Source organism: Ammodytes marinus, assembly GCF_949987685.1.
Source record: "Ammodytes marinus genome assembly, chromosome: 20".
Lineage (NCBI taxonomy): Eukaryota > Metazoa > Chordata > Actinopteri > Uranoscopiformes > Ammodytidae > Ammodytes > Ammodytes marinus.
Window position 1 is genome coordinate 8875677 of NC_137224.1, and position 18475 is coordinate 8894151.

Consider the following 18475-nt stretch of genomic DNA (forward strand, 5'->3'; position numbering starts at 1 on the left):
TCCCTACTGGTATTGCTACAGCAAAAAAATTTAATAATAAATAAATCAAGCTCAGAAAAATCAATTGCCTGCAGGCAAGAAGTGTGAACTTTCATACCCTAAGCCCAATTTCCTTGAAAGTGGAGGTCCTAAATCAAATCAAGCCAAGCCAATGCACCGTGGAATTATGCAAAAAAAAATGACACAGCTATATAAAATGACAACTGGTAAGAAATACCGTCAAGGCTAGGAAACTTTAGAGCTTGTTTATTCACTCCACATGTTTTTATCTTCCTGGTGCTGTGATGATGTCAACTTTGATAGTCTCTGGATTTATTCAGGCCAAGATGGAGAAATATATTGAGTGCACCCAGATGATAAAAACATACACAGAGGAAGAACAGAAAGGGTGCACTCAACAAACTTTAGTCCTCTTGTCAATGCGAGAATAAGTCGTATAAAGACACTCTTGTTGATGTGGTATTTTATTGTTGAGAGATTGGACAGTTTCTGCTTAAACTTAAAAAAAATCCTCTGCAATTGACTGCTGATTGATGAGTACTTTCCTACCTACTCTTCTAATCACAGCTGATGGAAATAGCCCAGAGGGAATTCAAGATCTTACTAATCAAAAGAAGAAGAAAAAAAACGAGACTTGAAGACACCGATGGAACATTTTTAAAAACAAATGACAAGTAAAAAGTTGGCCACTGTTTCTGTTTGTGAAAGTTATTGCTCTCCAATGGGCTAAACTTTCCTCTCTCAAAGCACTCAAATATTAGTGGAGCGGTGTACAAAGGGCTTCGCATCTCAGGCTGAGACGGATATTATTGCAGCCAGAAAATATGAGTCTTCCTTAAAGCATCAAACAAAACCTAAAAATCATAGAATTCAGATGCTGCTTGTAGGCGTCAGGGTTGTCTGCCAAGTAACAGGGTGAAGCAACGTGTTAATATGTTGAATTAAAATTGTTCAGAGGCATTAGCATGCAGCTTGCCTTTGATAATTCTGTATGCAAGACTTATTAGCCGCAAGGTGCTTGATATTGCCTCCCTGTAGGACAAGAGCAGGACTAATGCACATCAGGGACTTGTTTCACAAAAGTATGTTAAGCTTATCTACATTTAACTCTTGGGCAAAAAAAGGTAGCCGTCCTATACCCCCGGGCTCAGGCTGGTACTAGGATAGCATTGCTCAAAATGTGTGTTTTGCTCGTAACAAAGCAGTGTTGCTGTGTTTCTTTTTTGTATTTTGTACAAGGGTCGTTTACCTTTTTTTTTTACTTTGTACTGCCGTAACAATTTCTTCCCAGATTCTGTTTTCTTTTGTCTTGTATTGTTACATTTCTTACCGTTTCCTGCAGAGAAGTGTTCTTGTACTTTTGTTTTTATGTTTCTTTTTCTGCTGGAATGAGTATGTGGTTGGAGTATGTTCAGTCGGCCATGTATTTAGTTTAGGTCCATCCAAATTGAGCGCACATTTTCTCCAAACTTACTTTTTAGTAAGTAATATATTTATGTAATGGACAGTACTTTATTCTTCCATTGTGGGAATATGTGAGGCAGCTATATAATGCATATATTTCACACTTGACTGAAAATAAAATGACAAGGTAGAAAAGAGTTAGTGAAGTCTAACCTAATACTTACTTAGAAAATAAGTCTCAAATAATTGAATTCAAGTCACTGAGTCCTGATGAATATTTCAGCACAAGACTAGGAGTTTTGAAGTTTGTAAAAACTCTGTTTGTGATCATAATATTTCCTATAAAGCAAACGGTTCTCCTGTCTATCTGGATTATAGACCTTTTTAGCCAAGTCCACAGTGAAGGCCAGTCACTCTACTGCCTGAATTATTATGAAGAGAGTCTCTCAGACAGTCAGGAGAGTCGTCCTCAGCTTTTGCAGCACCATCCATTTTTCTAAAAATTCAAAGTGCTTGAGCTTTGTAAGTGGGGCAGCCGAAACGAAACACACATGATGTGGATTGCTATGCAGGAAATGTGTGAATAATAATAATACAATAAAGTGATTGGACTGGAGAAATTATCCACCTTCAAAGACAAAGAAACATTAACAAAAATTTGGAATCCAAGGTGTCAGTCTGGCTGAAGAGTATCCATTACTTAATACACACCCACACTTCTCAGAGCCTAGCCGCAACATGAAAAATTACCACTTAAGGGAAAAATAAACCTATAAATGTGGTCTGTGGAGCAGGAGGTGGAAGGTTGCCTTCTAATTGCTGGAGGGGAGAGAAACCATGTTAGAGTAAACAAAGTCTGATCGATGGTGGGGATTATATCAGAAAAAGCCTTTGGCCTTTGGCCAAGACGAGCAAACACACAGGTCTCTGTCTCTGCTACAGATGGAGATGAAAAAAAAGCCAAGGCAAAAAGCTGGTGAGTTAAAAGCATTATATTTCACAGAGAAGGGGAGCAAGATATAGAGCGTAGTACAATGCCAGATATGACATGTAGCCAACTATATCACATCTTGGCTATTTTGTATCAGACAGAAATGCCAGTAGATAAGAGAGCAGTGTTGTGAGTTTGATGGAAGGCTGTTCCAGCTGGGGGGGCTTAGCTTCAGGTCAGGCTATACTCCCACAGGCGTTGCAGTGCTGTGTGTGAAACCTCTCCATCACCGCACGCACAAGTTCAATGCGCTGTTAGCCGGTCACGGCCGGGAAGAAATGTATTCTGTATATACCCTCTGCTTCAATGTGGCAATTGCGATTCACATAAGCCACTTAAGGAAATCTGGAGAGGGACAGAAGAAAGGTGTAAAACTGAGAGGGGCTTACGAGTTATTGGAGCCTTTTAAACACGGAGGTTTCCTCATCAGGCTTGGGGTTTTCATTTATTTCACCAAGCCTTGTAAATGAGTTCACTCCATTGCCTTTAAAAACCTCCGTAAAAGGTATTAAATCTGCAAAATAACATAATTCATTACCTCTGTCTGAACATTTTTCAACTTGAAGATGTAATATGAGAAAAAGTGCTTCGGTCTCGGTAGTAAGGATTAAAAAAAGTCAGTATGTGCAGAATGTAAGCTATTCTATCAGGGAAGTAATTCTGCACAAAAAGGAATACTAATGACTTTTGAATCCATTTAGTGACTCACTTCAATTCGCGATATATATAAATCGTCCCATGTATTGCTTTTTTCTCCCAACATCCAACAGGGCTGCGTTCTGCTAAATTTCACCATAATATTCATGTTGATAAGCAGGTGACGACTTGGAGAAAGGGACTGATTATATTTGCTAATCCCCCAAAGAAATTAGCCGAGATTGATGAAAGCGTGCATATACTCCACAGAAAGCCTTGGGAGTCTCTAAAAGCTGTTACCATGGTGGTATCCCATTAGAATAACAAACATTTCCCCTGGATGTTTAACATCGCTTCCCAGTGAGCACAGCCCTCCCTAAGCCTCCCCCTCTCTCTCCCCCTCTCATTCTCAAGCACCTGCCTTCACATTTTCCACTTCTAAAATTCCACCAGCCGCTTGTAAAAAAAAAGAAAAAAGAAAAGAAAAGGAGGGTGAAATATGAAATGCAGTTGCGAGAAAACTTGAGTGCCAAAAAAAAGGACTTTTTTCAAACCCGTAATAACTTTCTATGGGAATAGGGAGAAACTTAAAAAGAATAACACTTCCCCTTGATTTCCTACTCCTACCACTTTTTTAAGCAGGCAGTGAATTTCCTGGAGTGATAAGGGCTTAGCCCATGTAATCCTCAGAGGACCCCTTCTCTGGCATGCCATGAATCAAGAAATATATATATATATATATATATATATATATATATATATATATATATATATATATATATATATATATATATATATATATATATATATATATATATATATATATATATATATATATATATATATATATATATATATATTATATATTATATATAATATATATATATATATATATATTATATATTATATATAATATATATATATATATATTATATATTATATATTATATATATATATATATATATATATATTTATATATATATATATATAATATATATATATACTATATATAGTTATAGTACAGAAATACAGAAAGAAAACAAGAGAGAGAGAGAGGCAGCCAGCATGCCATCTTCCCCACACACGCTGGCGAATGCAAATTAGCATGTGTGGAGAGAGAGCAGCCGGACTCGCCTCAGCTGGAGATCAACAGAGGAATATTGATATGACAATGCAAGGGGCTTCCCTGACTCAGACAGCAGGGGCCACCGCGGATGCTCTAATTGGCCTCACACTAGGAACCAGAGGGGGAGGGGGGACAACTATAAATGTTTCACACAGATTGATTCATTATCAGTTTGCTCGACAGGCTGGGTGGGCCTCGTAAAAGTGTACCGCGTTGAACTGGTGGCATGTAAGTCACTGTCACCACGACAGGACGGAATATATCATGGCGACCTTTCACTTCAGATATTGAAATGAGAGCCACAGACATGACTTGCCTCGCTGCAGGACTACTACTCTTGCATTTCAAAAAAAGTGCAGGAGCAGGGGGGATTGGGCGCAGTGATAGGTGACAGCGCAAGGGAAAACATTAATAATTTACGAATGTCTCCTCTGTAGGGATGTGCCGAACTATGATGTGCTGTCTTTTTATCCTTACACCAGATGTCAAAGAGCGCTGGCAAGTTGGAAGTGTAAATATTCTCTTGATTAAGGAGGAAGTCAAAAGGTAGCGTGTCTGTATTGTCATGCAAAATAGATCTAAACGGTTGAAGCAGTAAATCCATTCACTGACACGATTAAACTTCTGGTTTACATTAATGGCCAATTAACAGGCGTGTGTGTCATTATACTGTAAAAGCTTACACATACTATTTACAATAACAGTTTGCTACACAAAAAAGGTCATAAAACTTTACAGCCTAACTCCATTCCAACTTAATGTGGTTAAACTGACGTTTTAGCTCAGTGATAAATGTGCACAAATGATTCAATATCCCACAAAAACCTAATCTGTCTGATAAAAAAAGAGAGAAAGAACTGCAGGCTTCACAGACACGCAGAGCCGCAGAACATCACTGGCAGCCATTTAAGAGCCGTGAGAAAGGCAGTTGAGCATCTCGGCTTCTCGCTGGGTGGTTGGTTACATGTGGTTGACACATTTGCATCTTCAAAGATGCACACAGACAAACTCAATGTGTGTGTGAGAGAGTGTCTGGGCGACATGTGGAAAACCCCAGTTCCTTTTCCTCTGAAGAAGGTTTCCTCCCCCCTCTCAAAGACTGTTTGACGTTTTGAGGTCCCTTTATCTGTCAAGCAGTTGCCTCAACAGCGGGTTGTAAACAAGTTGCTGGATGCAAAGACAACAGTTGCTGCAGCACTGTCTCTCGTTCAGCAGCTCAACCAGAAGAAGCGCTGCAGGAAACTACAAATCAGGAGCCATTACACGGCAACAAATATGACAGGAACAGTGCCGCACATTATTTGAGCTCCGAGACTCATTCACTCAGTGTCTCTTCCAATGAGCGTGAACAATGCGAGCAGAGTGTGCATTGTAGTGCAGAGCAGGAGACGGTTCCTTCTGAATTGGGGGTAAATTACAAAAGAGGCCTGTGCAAATTAGACGTGATGGCTTCATAATGCATCTGAAGTGTCAGTTTCTCCACAAACCTATCCCCAGGCTACACTCACGGATCGGCGCTTAGAACCTCCAATTATTCCTGCCAAACCCGCGCCAATCAACACAATGTAAAACAATCATTCTAGCATTACAATACCAACAGAAATCAATGTTTATTCAGTTGTATGGGAACTACGGGGATACCAGCTTGAAATATGCTCTCAGAGCATGATGTATTTAATCTATATCTGCAAGGAACATGGATATCCGCCTTGGCATTGAATATAACAAGCTCAGTAAATCATATTGTTCCCTTTTAAAAATCAACGTTTGAATGAGTTCCTGGAAGAAGATTAATATCTCCCTAGTGTTTGTAGTGGTTTTATATCCCGAGGGAGCATTTATTTATTTATTTTTTTAACAGGAGGAGGAAGAGGACCGGAGGGAAACAGCTGTATTTCAAGAGGAACCATCCAGAACGGTCTTCCCTCCTGATTTTCATTTGGTAAAGGGAATATATCCGAACGCTGTCACCGTTCCATAAGATTACAGCACAGGGTGGATATCATAAACAGAAACACAAATGCCAAACAGGATCTGGCATGTGTGTAACTGCTGAGCAATTCTATATATTACTAATATGACCTCTTACTCATGCATCATTTTCCTCGCAAAGATATAAATTACCTTTGCAATTTGGGACACCTTTGTTGGTGAAGCGACTGCGAGACTACAAAAAAGAGTTGACCTGTGTTTGACCCGGTAATCTCTTTTTTTTGTCTCGGAGTCAACACCTCAGTTGAACCGTAAAAAGTAACCACACCGCTTGAATAGAGTAAAACCAAAATGGATCCACCAAGGAGGGTAGAAATGCTTCCCGTAAACACTGGCTAAGAACTATTTACTCACACAGCTAAACATTAAAGCGTCTTCTCATCCTTAATTAAGTCTTGTTTATATTTCCCTGACGAGGAGTGAGTAACATGCATTGGGCGTCTTGGTTGAAATGCATCAATATTGTGTCCTCAACTGCGCCTGCTGCATAATTAAAACACACGCTGACATGACATGATATGACAAGGGTATCAGGCGAAGAGTTAGAAGAAAAAAAAGTGAAGTGAATGCATTTTTCATGAACTGCAGACTATAGCTCCCCAGCCAAAAGTTCCAGACATGATGTTTCAGATTTGGAGGCACGGAGAGGGCAAGAGAGGCAAATATGTTGGCTGCATGAAAACAAACCTGGGATTTTGTATGCAATCATAACACTGACGCGTCCACAGATCTCTGACTTTGACCAGCCTCGAGTCTCCCTTTTGGCTATCGGATCCGCGTCATGTCAGAGAAAACTGTGATGCAACATCTTCTCATCTTTATACGTTGACTGACGTCTCAACATCTGATGGGCTGTGGCGTTACTGCAGCTGCTGATGCTTAATAAAAAGTCAAGGCCAGATTCCTTTAAGGGTAAGGTTTTCTATTTCTTTCATCCTTTCTCCTCAGATTGGTGAAGCTATAAATAGCCTCTATTTCAAGTTCTGTGAGAAAGAAAAAAAACACACAGGTGTACACTGTATAGTAGAATTAATTTTACAGTGTATTTGGACAGGGGGCTGTGGTGCTCTGCCACTGGGAGAGAGGGGGGCTTTACAGGGGTCATTTCTCCTCATCCAGAGCCATTACCACCCCACTGTCACTGACAGTCTGTCCCCTCACCAATCACACAGCCCAGAGCAGCTCCACAGCCCGTCTCAAACCTCACAACTAAATCACATTCCACGCACAAACGGCCGGGGCCGTGCAGCATCTACTGTATCTAATCTAATCTGTCCATCTCCTGTGTCGCCACACACACACACACACACACACACACACACACACACACACACGGTCTCTGGGAAGGCAGGCCAAAAGCTCAGCACCTCAATCACGTACATTTCCGCCGTGTGTGGTGAAACAAGAGTTGCTAATGCAAATCAGAAATCAGGATTTGCCTCCATAATTGGGGCTTTATCAGCTCATTAAGAAAACAGGGAGGCATCGCTCAAATGAGCATGCAATATTCCCATTAAATCTGCCAAAGGAGAGAGCACTTAGAACATATCAACACAAGTCCTTGGGAGAGAGAGGGAAGCAGCTGTGATTGATAAGGTTACTATCTTGTCAGCTAAAGAAAAAAAACACCTCGGGGAAGCAGCAATTTAGCAGAAAGAACAGAGCCAATGTTCTCAGGTGGCCCTGATGGCCACTTGTCTGCTCCTCAGTGCCATAATGCCCGATAGAAAATGGCACATCTTATGAACAATCTGACAGATTTATTATTACAGTTGTTTAACCTCTTTATAATCAAATCATGTTAGGTGTTCAAGGAGACTCTCCCCCTTTGAATTACAATCCTTTTAGTTTGATTCTCAGAGTGGCGGGATGCGTGTTACCCCATGCAGGCACATTCCCCATTGATAACTTCAGAGAGTGCAAGTGTACATGGGGGATAATAAAGAAATCAAATATAAATCAGGCCACTTTTTTCACTTCAAGTTCTATGTAAAAAAAACACAGGTATTACATTGTGTCAAAGAGAAATAATAGGGTACGAAGTTGGATTTTCCAACCCCTGCTCTGGTCCACTGAATTAGTCATGCCTTTTGTGGGACAAATTATACAGCTTACACTCACAGATCTGAGTGGCAGGATACAAATGTATCACTATTGAAGTGAGTGGGCAAAGCCACATTAATCCCACAGTCTCTGTGTGAAAGACAGAAAGGGTGACACGCTGGCATATTGTGTTTCATGTATGCAGTAATTGCCGGAGCTCAAAGTGCTCGAAGGTAAGATGGCAGCAGTACAGAATGACTATAAACGAAGCATGTCATTGGGCCTAAAGGAAGAGAGAGGACTGTCATTCACCACAGGACGATAATGATTGAGTAACATTTTTCTTACTGCTGCAGAGGAAAAACAACCCAACGCCTTAAGCAAAATCAATACAGTTTGAGCCTTTGGAATGCAAAGAGCGACTTCTGGCTGCATGATGCACCATAACTTATTCTGGTTCTCCGTTCAATGTCATGATTAGCCCTTTACAGTTTCAAATCCGCTCAATAAAGGGCATTATTACCAAAAGGATAAGCCCTGCATTAATCCTTTCATGCCGCTTTCAGCCGGATAGAGTCTCCCATAGCTAATATTAATGTGCTAGGTGTCAAGAGTGAGATGGCTAATCCTGATAACTCAGGATGTACAGTCAACTTTGCAGATGGCTATCCGCCCTGGACTAGCACTCCTAATAGGCGCAGGAACAGGATGTGCTTTTAAAGCTGCACTTCCCCAAACGTCTTCTTCAAAGAAAACGATAATTTTCAACGGGGCTTTCTGAACTGAGGAGATAAGCCAAGAGGACGGGGGAGGACAAAATAAAAATGATGCTCGCCTCAGAGAGGGAAAAATAGCTTCCTGATATAGTCCTAGCTCCCTCTTTAAAGCTGACACCTAGAACATACAGTTTATCAATTATACATGAAGCCAGAATCCATCTTCTGTTGGCAGCTTGTTTGGATCCGGCCCCAGCCCTTTCTCAGTGGTGAAATGTGTCTGGGAGCCCCCCATCCCTCCTGTCGCCTCCCCCCCCCCTTGCAGCCTGTCCTTAAATCAATCCCTTTTTAGGCCTGAATTTATTTTTCCTGTAACAAATCCGTCTTGCCAAATGATGTCACATAAGCGGGGAGAATGACAGCCTGATGTCTATGCGGGGAACATCAACCTTGCTCCAGCAGCCTCCTCCCAAGGTGAGTAATCATGCTGAGGAGCGGTGCAGTGTGTGGATGCCAGCCAGAGTCCAAACAAACCCAGAGTCTGTTGCTCAAGATAAACAAACCAATTAGGGGAAAGGCATGTTATTCCTCAGTTGGTGGGATATTTGCTAGATGGAAAATAATCAATGCATTCTTATTACCGCGGGGTTGTGGCTGAAAAAAAAAGTCCAGAGCAGAATAAAATCTAGGCGGAGAGGGAGAGTGAAATTATTCATTAGAAAAAATAAATAATGGGACTAAACTAGCTACTAGTCATGTAATTAATCCATGCAGGCTCTGTGGAGAGAGGAGAGCGCAGAGGGGGGAAGATTCATCATAGCTTTTTCGCCCCTCGCTCCCAGGGATACATGCCCTTCTTGTGTGGATGAGTCAGCTTACATCTTCTGACAATTGTGAGCCAAGGGCTTTGTCAAAAGGAACCACAGTTATTGTTTTGATTGGTTCCCCCTTGTTATGTTGCGAGCACAAAATGCTTTCAAATGTGATTGCGCCACAGCATCTGAAAATAAAGCACGCACATATAGAACATCAAAAACGAGGAAGATGTCTGCTTTTTATTTACCGAGGACAATCACTTGGCACTTTGGCGCTCCCCCTGGCCTCTCCCTCTGCACCGGAACAAGCAGGCCCTATCAGTAATTGCAGGGAGCGGCCGAAAGCATCAGACGACTGGGCGCACGGTGCATGACATTCAAGCTGGCCAATAACGACGGACATGCTAATCAAAGTGGCTCTGGCTGTCCCGATCACAGTGCGACTGGAGGACTTTGCCCGGTCAGAGTGGATGTGCAGCTGCTCTGGCATGCATTTCTATTCTGCCCCCTCCGGGCCCGGGCACCAGGCTAAACCACTGGCACAAGTGTTCAGATGCCGGGGAATTATTATGTTTTTTTTCAATGATGGACTAACAACGCCACACATGAAAAATAAATCACAGCCGGCTTGTTAGCATGGCAAGGGGGAGAGGGGAAGAGGGAGAGAGACAGAGAGAGGAAGGGGAGAGGGAAAAAAAGAGAACTGGGTTAAGAGATTTAATGTGCTGCTCAAAATCTGACACTTGCCAGAGGTCCAAATGTTCCACCAGAGCAACGGCAGACCCTGCCGGCTAAGTCTCTATAAAACCTCTAAAGCTGCTTACAATATATACACTTGAGAAACAATAGATAAGGTCAGAGTACTACTAGCCTATGTCTGAGTGGGACCATGTATGAAAAATAAACACTTTCCCACTGCATGTGCTAACACCTACATGGCATGCTTACTAGATCCCAGGCAAAAAGCACTTTGTTGCTGCAGTGCATATCCCCTGGTTCCAATATTACACAATGGAGGTTTTGCAGCTTTTCTATTTTTGAAATGTTTTTATATATAGTTTTAAAGTGGAAAAACAAGTATCTTGATACCTCCTCGGGTCGTTTTCATTATAGATCTGACAATTCATAAAAAATTAAGTTATTGATACATGTAGATGTAAAACTAAAAAGGCAAACAATAGGCTGAGATGACTTAATGCATTACGTAATAATGGCAAATAAATTAGACGGCCAACAAAGTAACACTAAACTTGTGATCATGCATCGTTTGCTGTGAAGACCTTGAGCATATGAAGGCAATTTGAATCGAAATAGGCATCCAACTTTATATTAAGTTACTGAGGTCCGAAAGTTAGTTGGCAAAAAGTTCTGGAAAAAACTTGTAAGTGGATCCTGACTTAAGATGTATCTTTTGGTGAATTCTTTGTCAAATTTGCATTTTGTGTGAAACATCTGCCAATAAGATTGGAAAAAATTAAATAGAAAAGCAATAGGATAATGCTTATACATTGGCTGGCTATTGCAGAAGAAATAGCAAGCATTGATTGAATCAAAGTTGAGTTGTGATATTATGAGAATTTTGAGGATTGTAACTTAAATGAATGAATTATCAAATCCTGAAAAAATATTATATTATCCTCCGAAGTCATTAGTCTCCTTAAAAAAAGGGAGAGGAAAAAATTACTGGCAGTTTACAATGGATCCGGGCCAAACTGGCAGAAGGAAGATATGCACAGGCTTATTACAGACCATAAACAAATTACAGCGACATAAAAGGGAAAAAATGAAACCTTGCAGAAGGAAACAATTCAGAGAGAACAGTGTCCAGCATCTGCTGCACAGAGATGCACATCTGTGGTGATTCTTTGTCGGCTCGCTTTCAGGAACTGTCAAGTTGACCCCGATGGCTGCGGATGGTTTGCGGCGAGGGGGAATATTCCGGCAATATTTATTCAGTCGAGGCTTTATGCTCCAGCGTGATAATATAACAGCGTTTGACACTTAACTCTACTCACTGTCTTTGCCCAGGAGACACACTATCCTAAAGCGTCTGCGGTTTCATCATGTGAATCTTAATCAGATACTTAGCCAGTAGAGCAGGTTTTTACTCTCCCTGGTGAGAGTATCAACACATGGCCATCAGGCACAATTCACGGGCGCAAAGTGGCTATTTATTTTGCTGCTCGGCATTACTTGACAAATAATTACTCAGTCTATTCAATTAAGCCACGGAACTCGCACAAATGGCCGCAACGTCCCGGAGTAGGACTGAAAGATTATTCTACGTTTTACAACTTGGTCTCATGAATAAAGAGGGGCGTGTGCGCACGCCGGGCGCTTTGATGCAGAGGGAGCGAAAGGGACAAGGTGATGGGAAGAAGAAATATCATTTAGTGTGAACTATTTCATCCCTTTTACTGGCAAGGAAAACAGACTTGTTGCCGGCGGAGTAGATGCACACAGTAATCCGGGGTGAAAGGACATGATGTTTTCCCTGCTCAAGAAGAAAAAGTGTTTTTACAAGGTAAACGTGGGTGTACAAGGAGAAAGTCACTGCATGCTGGCAGAGTAATATGGACTACAGCTGGAAGGCTGCCAAAAGTCCAAAAATGTGCCCCGCCCCCCTGTATCTTGAGTAATTGCCTTTAGGGTTCTAAAGGCAATTACTCAAGATACAGTGGATTAAAGTTGGGTTTTTTTTCCAATTTTTGTTGTCCAAATTAGGATGCTGGAATAAAAAACTCCCAAAATAAAACCAGCACAGCCCTGCCAACTTTTAAGTATTTCCACACACATTTCTGACATAAAAATAAATAAAAATACATCACAAAAATACACAAATCTAAACCAAAATAGATGCCAGTCAGAGTGATGAGAACTTCTCCTCCACAATAACAAATTTGAAGTGAACCCTGACATCCTGTAAACTCTCTCCAAAACAATGTCAGATTTAGGATCTTTGTCAGAGTTAACTGTGTTGACATTTCAAACAAATAAGTAGAACAATCAACACTTAAGGAAATCATTTAGTAGATTAACTAAATGTGCTGTACAGTACAAATGTGAAGTACTTGTAGTTTGATTATTTACATATTTTTTAACAACTTTATACTGCATTTAAGGGAAATATTATAGTTTTTAATCAACCACATTTAGTTTAGTTTCCTTGAAATTAGTTGTCTGTTCAGATTTTATGCAGAGCATATGATCAGCTTCTAAAATATGATGAATTAACTCAATTAAAGCACTTAAATAACATTGTTTAAGTAGATAAGATGAACTTTCAGTTTTTGTTGATTCTAGCGGCACCTTTGGACAAAAGCGGTATGATTTTTAAGACACAGCCTTTTATGCACGTGGCTGGGCCCCCAGGCATGTGCATTTGTTTTGAGACTAATGAAAGAGTGACCGCAGGATGCATAGCAATGAGGTCATGTATTTATATGACTATGTATTGTCTGAGTTGGCCGAACAAACGCATTAATAAAAACGATTTAAAAAATAGTTTGCTGTTGTAAGGGATTTCTAATCATCAGAGGAAAAATTTGACCGTTTCATAAACATTTAAAAGTTTTAGCAAAAACTCCCACTCTGACATGAAAAAGTACAACCAAATCAAGAGTATTATAAGCAACGTAAATAAATCCCACAGATGAGTGAGTGGCCTCTCCACCCTTATTTACCATGCTCCACCCACTCAGGCCCTGCAGGGCTTTGGAGCTAGCTGTTCCTCCAGCCCACTGGTCCCACTGGCACGGGACGCCCCGCCGAGAGCCAATCACCAAGCCTGCACTCCTGACAGCTCATTACCACTCAATTAGGCAGGTGCACCTCCACGCACAGCCTTCTGACAAATACAGCCCTCCCAGATGCATGTTTAACATTGGAGAGAATTATATAGTGACAGCAAACACTAAACGCCTCACCCTTATCACTTGATTGCCTCAAGATTTAAATCCTATAATTGGCCCAGGCCAGCAGGAGGAGAAAAATAATAATAAATAAGCCAATAAATATGATGCAGTCGGCTTGTAATTGAACAATTATGAATTCATATTCATATGGTGCTCGCTGGCAATTACAAAAATGTCATCTGATTAGGCACAATCTAAAATGACATTGTTCCATGCTAAAGACACTGTGGTGTCAGCCTAATAAAGAGAAGACACATCATAGCAGTCGCTCGCACACAGACATGACCTCCAGAGCTTGGAGACATGCTGACACAGTGGCTCGGCCGCTGACGGACAGGACTTGGCACCCATCGCTCTTTGTCCCCTAAACCTACTGCTCACGCTCACTCACACAGAGAGAGAAAAAAGAGAATAATACCACGAGGGTTGACTTTCACATTTTTAACACCAGTGGGCACAGATTGCGCGCAAACAAAAACACAAGCAAGGCGAAAAAATGTTGATCCCTTGAGAACAGATTCTAATCAAGATGAAATGATTTACAAATCTATTTAATAAGGCTTGCCAGAAGTCAAACTTGGCATGTAAATGCGGTGGGGATTAAATTTCATCGGCAACCAAGACTGTAACTGATCGCCTGCAGACAAAGGGGGAGCCTGCCAGTTTTTTTCTTCTCTTCTCCCCCCTCCACTTCTCGTCCCTCCCTCTTTCTCTCCACTGCCTGCATTTTGCCTCGTGATCTCTCCCTCGCTATGTGGAAGGACAGGGGCAGTGCAGAGTGCTGCAGTACAGAGGGGAGAGGAAGGAGAGAAAAGACAGAATAGGGAGAGGGAGGAAGGTGATGGAGACAGAGGATGGGAGGAATTCACCAGATAAAGAGCAGCGCTGAGAGGGAGAGTAGAAAAGAGAGAGAGAGAGAGGAAGCTCAAGGTCAGCATGAGGACAGTGTGGTCCTCCGAGTTGGACAGAGACACAGCCGCAGTCACCTCTGTGCTAATCAGCCCTTCGGCTGCCTGATGAGATGTCAGTTAGTGTGTGTGTGTGTGTGTGTGTGTGTGTGTGTGTGTGTGTGTGTGTGTGTGTGTGTGTGTGTGTGTGTGTGTGTGTGTGTGTGTGTGTGTGTGTGTGTGTGTGTGTGTGTGTGTGTGTGTGTGTGTGTGTGTGTGTGCCACTCTGGAGTGTAAGCAGGCTGACATGCTGCTTGTGGTGCCAGTATTGCGCTTTTTTCCCCTGCTTTTGCCCTCCCCTTCCCCTCTTTTTTCTTCCTTGCATATTATGCTACGGTGACTGAAGCTGAACTCAGCTTTCCCCTGCAGGGAGGGCAAGAATACAACCGCCAATTAATGCTATATGCAGTGTGCCAGTGTTAACAGTGTGAGGCATCTACTTCCAAGTTGCTGTGCTGTTTGAAAAAAAAAAAAGAAGGTGGGCTAGCTGTTTTTTCCTCGGGCGTGGCTAACCTCTCGCAGGCTAACAGGGATTGCGCCATTAGCTTAAGGTGTAAACGAATAGCGTCCACAGCTGTGAACAGGTTTGTGACCTAACAGCGCTGCAGCTTGTGTCTCATTGGGTGAGTTTTGTGTATCAGGCCAGTTGGCAGAGGCGAGTGTCTCCTCCGTCTATCCTTGGGTTATTTCTGACCATCTGTGCTCAGTCATTAACAGGCCTTTTCACAGTCAATTGTCTTGTCAGTCTCCCCGCTTCTTAATTTTTGTTTTCCTGTGCGTTCCCCCTTAGTCGGACCAAGTGCTTTTTGTTTTTTTTCTTTCCCTTCAATGTAAATGGCACAAGTTAGGGGGAGGCCATTTTATTAGCTGAGGCTAAGGAGGGCTGTAGAGCCGTAGGTTAATTCAAAGTGGCATCACGGAGGATGCATCAAGCAGTGGAGATCAAATTACAGGGCAGAGCGCTCCGTGGTAAGAAAAACAAGCCAGTGGTATGCTGCAGAGTGTGTGCGTGCATGCTGTGTGTGTTTAGCAGCAAATGTATGAGTGTCTGAAAGGCTGGAGAAAGAGAGTAGGGGGGGGGGGGGGGGGCAAAGGAGACAGCAAAGGGAAAGGGGGGGTCCATAGACGACCAGGGGGATGGGGATGGAAGGAAGGCTAACTGGGCCAGCACACACATATCACCCCCACCAATTAGAGTCACTCATCTCCCCTTCACACAATAGATCACCATCCATCTTTGAGGTTTACAATCGTCGTGGAGAGACATAACTGTAAACATCACTGCAGCGGCATAAAAAAACAATATATATATCCTCTGCCTGAAATGCATTTAGCCATTCCATCTTTGCCCCTCGCGCCTTTGTTATTGGTCTTTGTGCAACGATTTGCCTAAGGACCCAGATTTCCTAGCAACAGCCTGCCACCAAACATTTGGCAGGAGTTCAACATTCTCTCTCTTTGTGAGAAATGGCAGTGCTGCCTCCCTGCTCTGCGTCTGCCACCAGCCCTGCTGCTGCCGCCGCCGCCGCCGCTGGATGAGCCAGACTGGCTGCAGGAACCCTCTAATAATTCTGTTTTCATCCAATCACACCACATAGTAGCAGGCACCTTGAGAGCCTCTGCCAGGAATCATCAATCACCTCTTTAACACACATGCTCCGACAAACACTGACGCTCACGCGGGCAAATGACATGCTAACATATACACATGCATGCGCGCTTTCGGAGGGTAATTACATTTTACAGATTAGAGTGTACAAGAGTGCGTATACCGCCCAGCAGTCGTTTAATGAAAATCAACAAAGCACATTAATACACAGCAGAGGTTGGTACAGTGTGAGAGATGGAGAGAGAAAGAGAGGGGGAAAATGTACAATCTGGCTGTAAATTGGGTAAATACATCTGAGTGCTCTCGACAAGGTTAATGGAGAGAGGAGGCCTTAGTGAACACCGGTCTAGACGCGCCACACAGTATTAAGTGGGAATAGCTGAGGCAGTGTATCTGGCTAAGTACTTTCCAAGTGCGAATGGGACTCTAATAAAGCGAATGATCCCCCTGTGTTGACAAAGAGGCCCAGGAGGGACGCTGAAAAACGACGTTTTGAGATTCTGAGCACTGACAAACACCCATTTGTGGCCCTTTTCTATCCCCCCTCAAATCCCACGGAAGCTTTTCCCCTGCGCGCAAGACTGTCGGATGTGGGCAAAACCCAACTGCCAATTTGCAGAGGATGTGCCGTGTTTGCTAATGCGAAGCAGAGGCTAAAAATGAGACCACACAAACTCTGGAGGGATGGACCGACTGATCTCCTTTCTGGCACAAGCACTGACAGCATTTTTTTGGTGTTTGTTTCTGCGACTGGGCGGCTAATTATGAAACCTCTGTCATTATTGGACAGCAGTGCACACTAATGTTTAGAAGGCTTGTGAGCAACAGGAGGAGCATTGTGAATTTAACTTGGGACAGTACGCCAAGGAGTTTGTTGATGGCTAGGCTGCGGGGCTAGTTTATAGCCAATAATGAACTGCTTAAAGACGTGGAATGCGGCGCAATTTCAAGGCTATCATCTTGACTTGACATCAGAGAAAAATGTTGATCTGACAGAATTAAACTTAATCCCAAACAGTGAAATACGAGCATGGCAGACCATCCTACTCCAGGAGCTGTAAGTGAAGACATTACCTCAGTGGTGCAGATCGAGTGTGTGTGAATGTCTAAGCGCACATCTGTCCTCCACAATCTGTGTGTGTGTGTGTGTGTGTGTGTTTCTTCTGTAAGGGTAGGATTGTGTCGGAGGGGGTACAGCAGAATGAACTTGAATAATCGATTGTCACACTTTCACAGCACCTGTTGGCATGTCTTCACGTTAAAAGAAATGAATGAATGCATTACATGTAGAACAATTTCACACTGTGCTGCTGCAGCTTGGTGCACAAAGACGAGGAGAAAAACGGAGAGAATGGAGCTGTATTGTCTCAATAGGTAACATAGCTCATTTCACTCCACAAAAGGATGAATGGATATATTGACAATGTGGAAGGCGCGCTGAGGCATTTCCTGAATAAAGCCTCTTAACATTTTGTCCTCCTCTGGCAATAGAGTTGGGGAACAGTCATATTGAATGTAGAGGGTCTCACTTACCGCAATATAATAGACCTTGGCTTTCTCCACCAGCTCCCAGTTGCTGTCCAAGTCCAGGTGTTTTTCCTTTTTGTAGCAGTTTGCCGCTGCCAGGTTAGCAACAAGGGACCTGCCGAGACAGACCCCATAAATCTTCTGCCTTGCTTTATCATCCATCTTAATTTTCTCTCCAAAACATCCCTAAAAACAGTCGGTGCCCCAGACTTTCCTTTGTTCTTTCATGATATAAAAGGCTGATAATGGTGTCTGAACCAAAGCTGAAATCTACTTTGTATTTTTGTCTTTAAGAAAAAAAAGGGGTTATCTGAAACACTCCAAAAATAAAGCAGAGCTAGAAATGAGGAGAGTGATTTTCAAGGCCAACTATGTCCTCCAAACCTCCAAAAATTATTCACATCATCATATCACCTGGAAAAGTGTGTCATTGTTAACATGGGGGAGAGGGGGGGTGAAACAACAAAAATGCATTACTAAATGAACACTTGAGTTCAGTAGTACTGAGTGGTGGGAGCTGGAAAGTGAAGCAGGTGGTGTTATCTTTACATAGCTCATTAGCCAGTCCTTGGGCATTGTCGCTTTATGAGCTGCCATCAAAATGAGTGCAACCATCATGGCTACTTAGGGGGATAAACTGCTAGGTGACCATATGACAGTATGGTGCTGCTGAGGGAAGGGATCCATTCTCACACAGCATTACACATGCCTAGCATGGTTAGGATGGGGAGCAAGCAGTCTGACAAGGTTTGCAA

General features: G+C 42.5%; 1 protein-coding gene across 2 annotated transcripts in view; it reads right to left on the reverse strand.

Moving 5' to 3' along the window:
• The window catches only part of LOC307267059 (adenosine kinase-like), a 97494-nt gene that overhangs the window by 38059 nt on the left and 40960 nt on the right, over positions 1–18475 (reverse strand). For both annotated transcript variants that reach the window (XM_080049259.1, XM_080049260.1), the window contains exon 6: positions 17727–17835. In XM_080049259.1, the coding sequence (XP_079905385.1) occupies positions 17727–17835 (109 nt within the window). The remainder of the gene's footprint in view (positions 1–17726; positions 17836–18475) is intronic.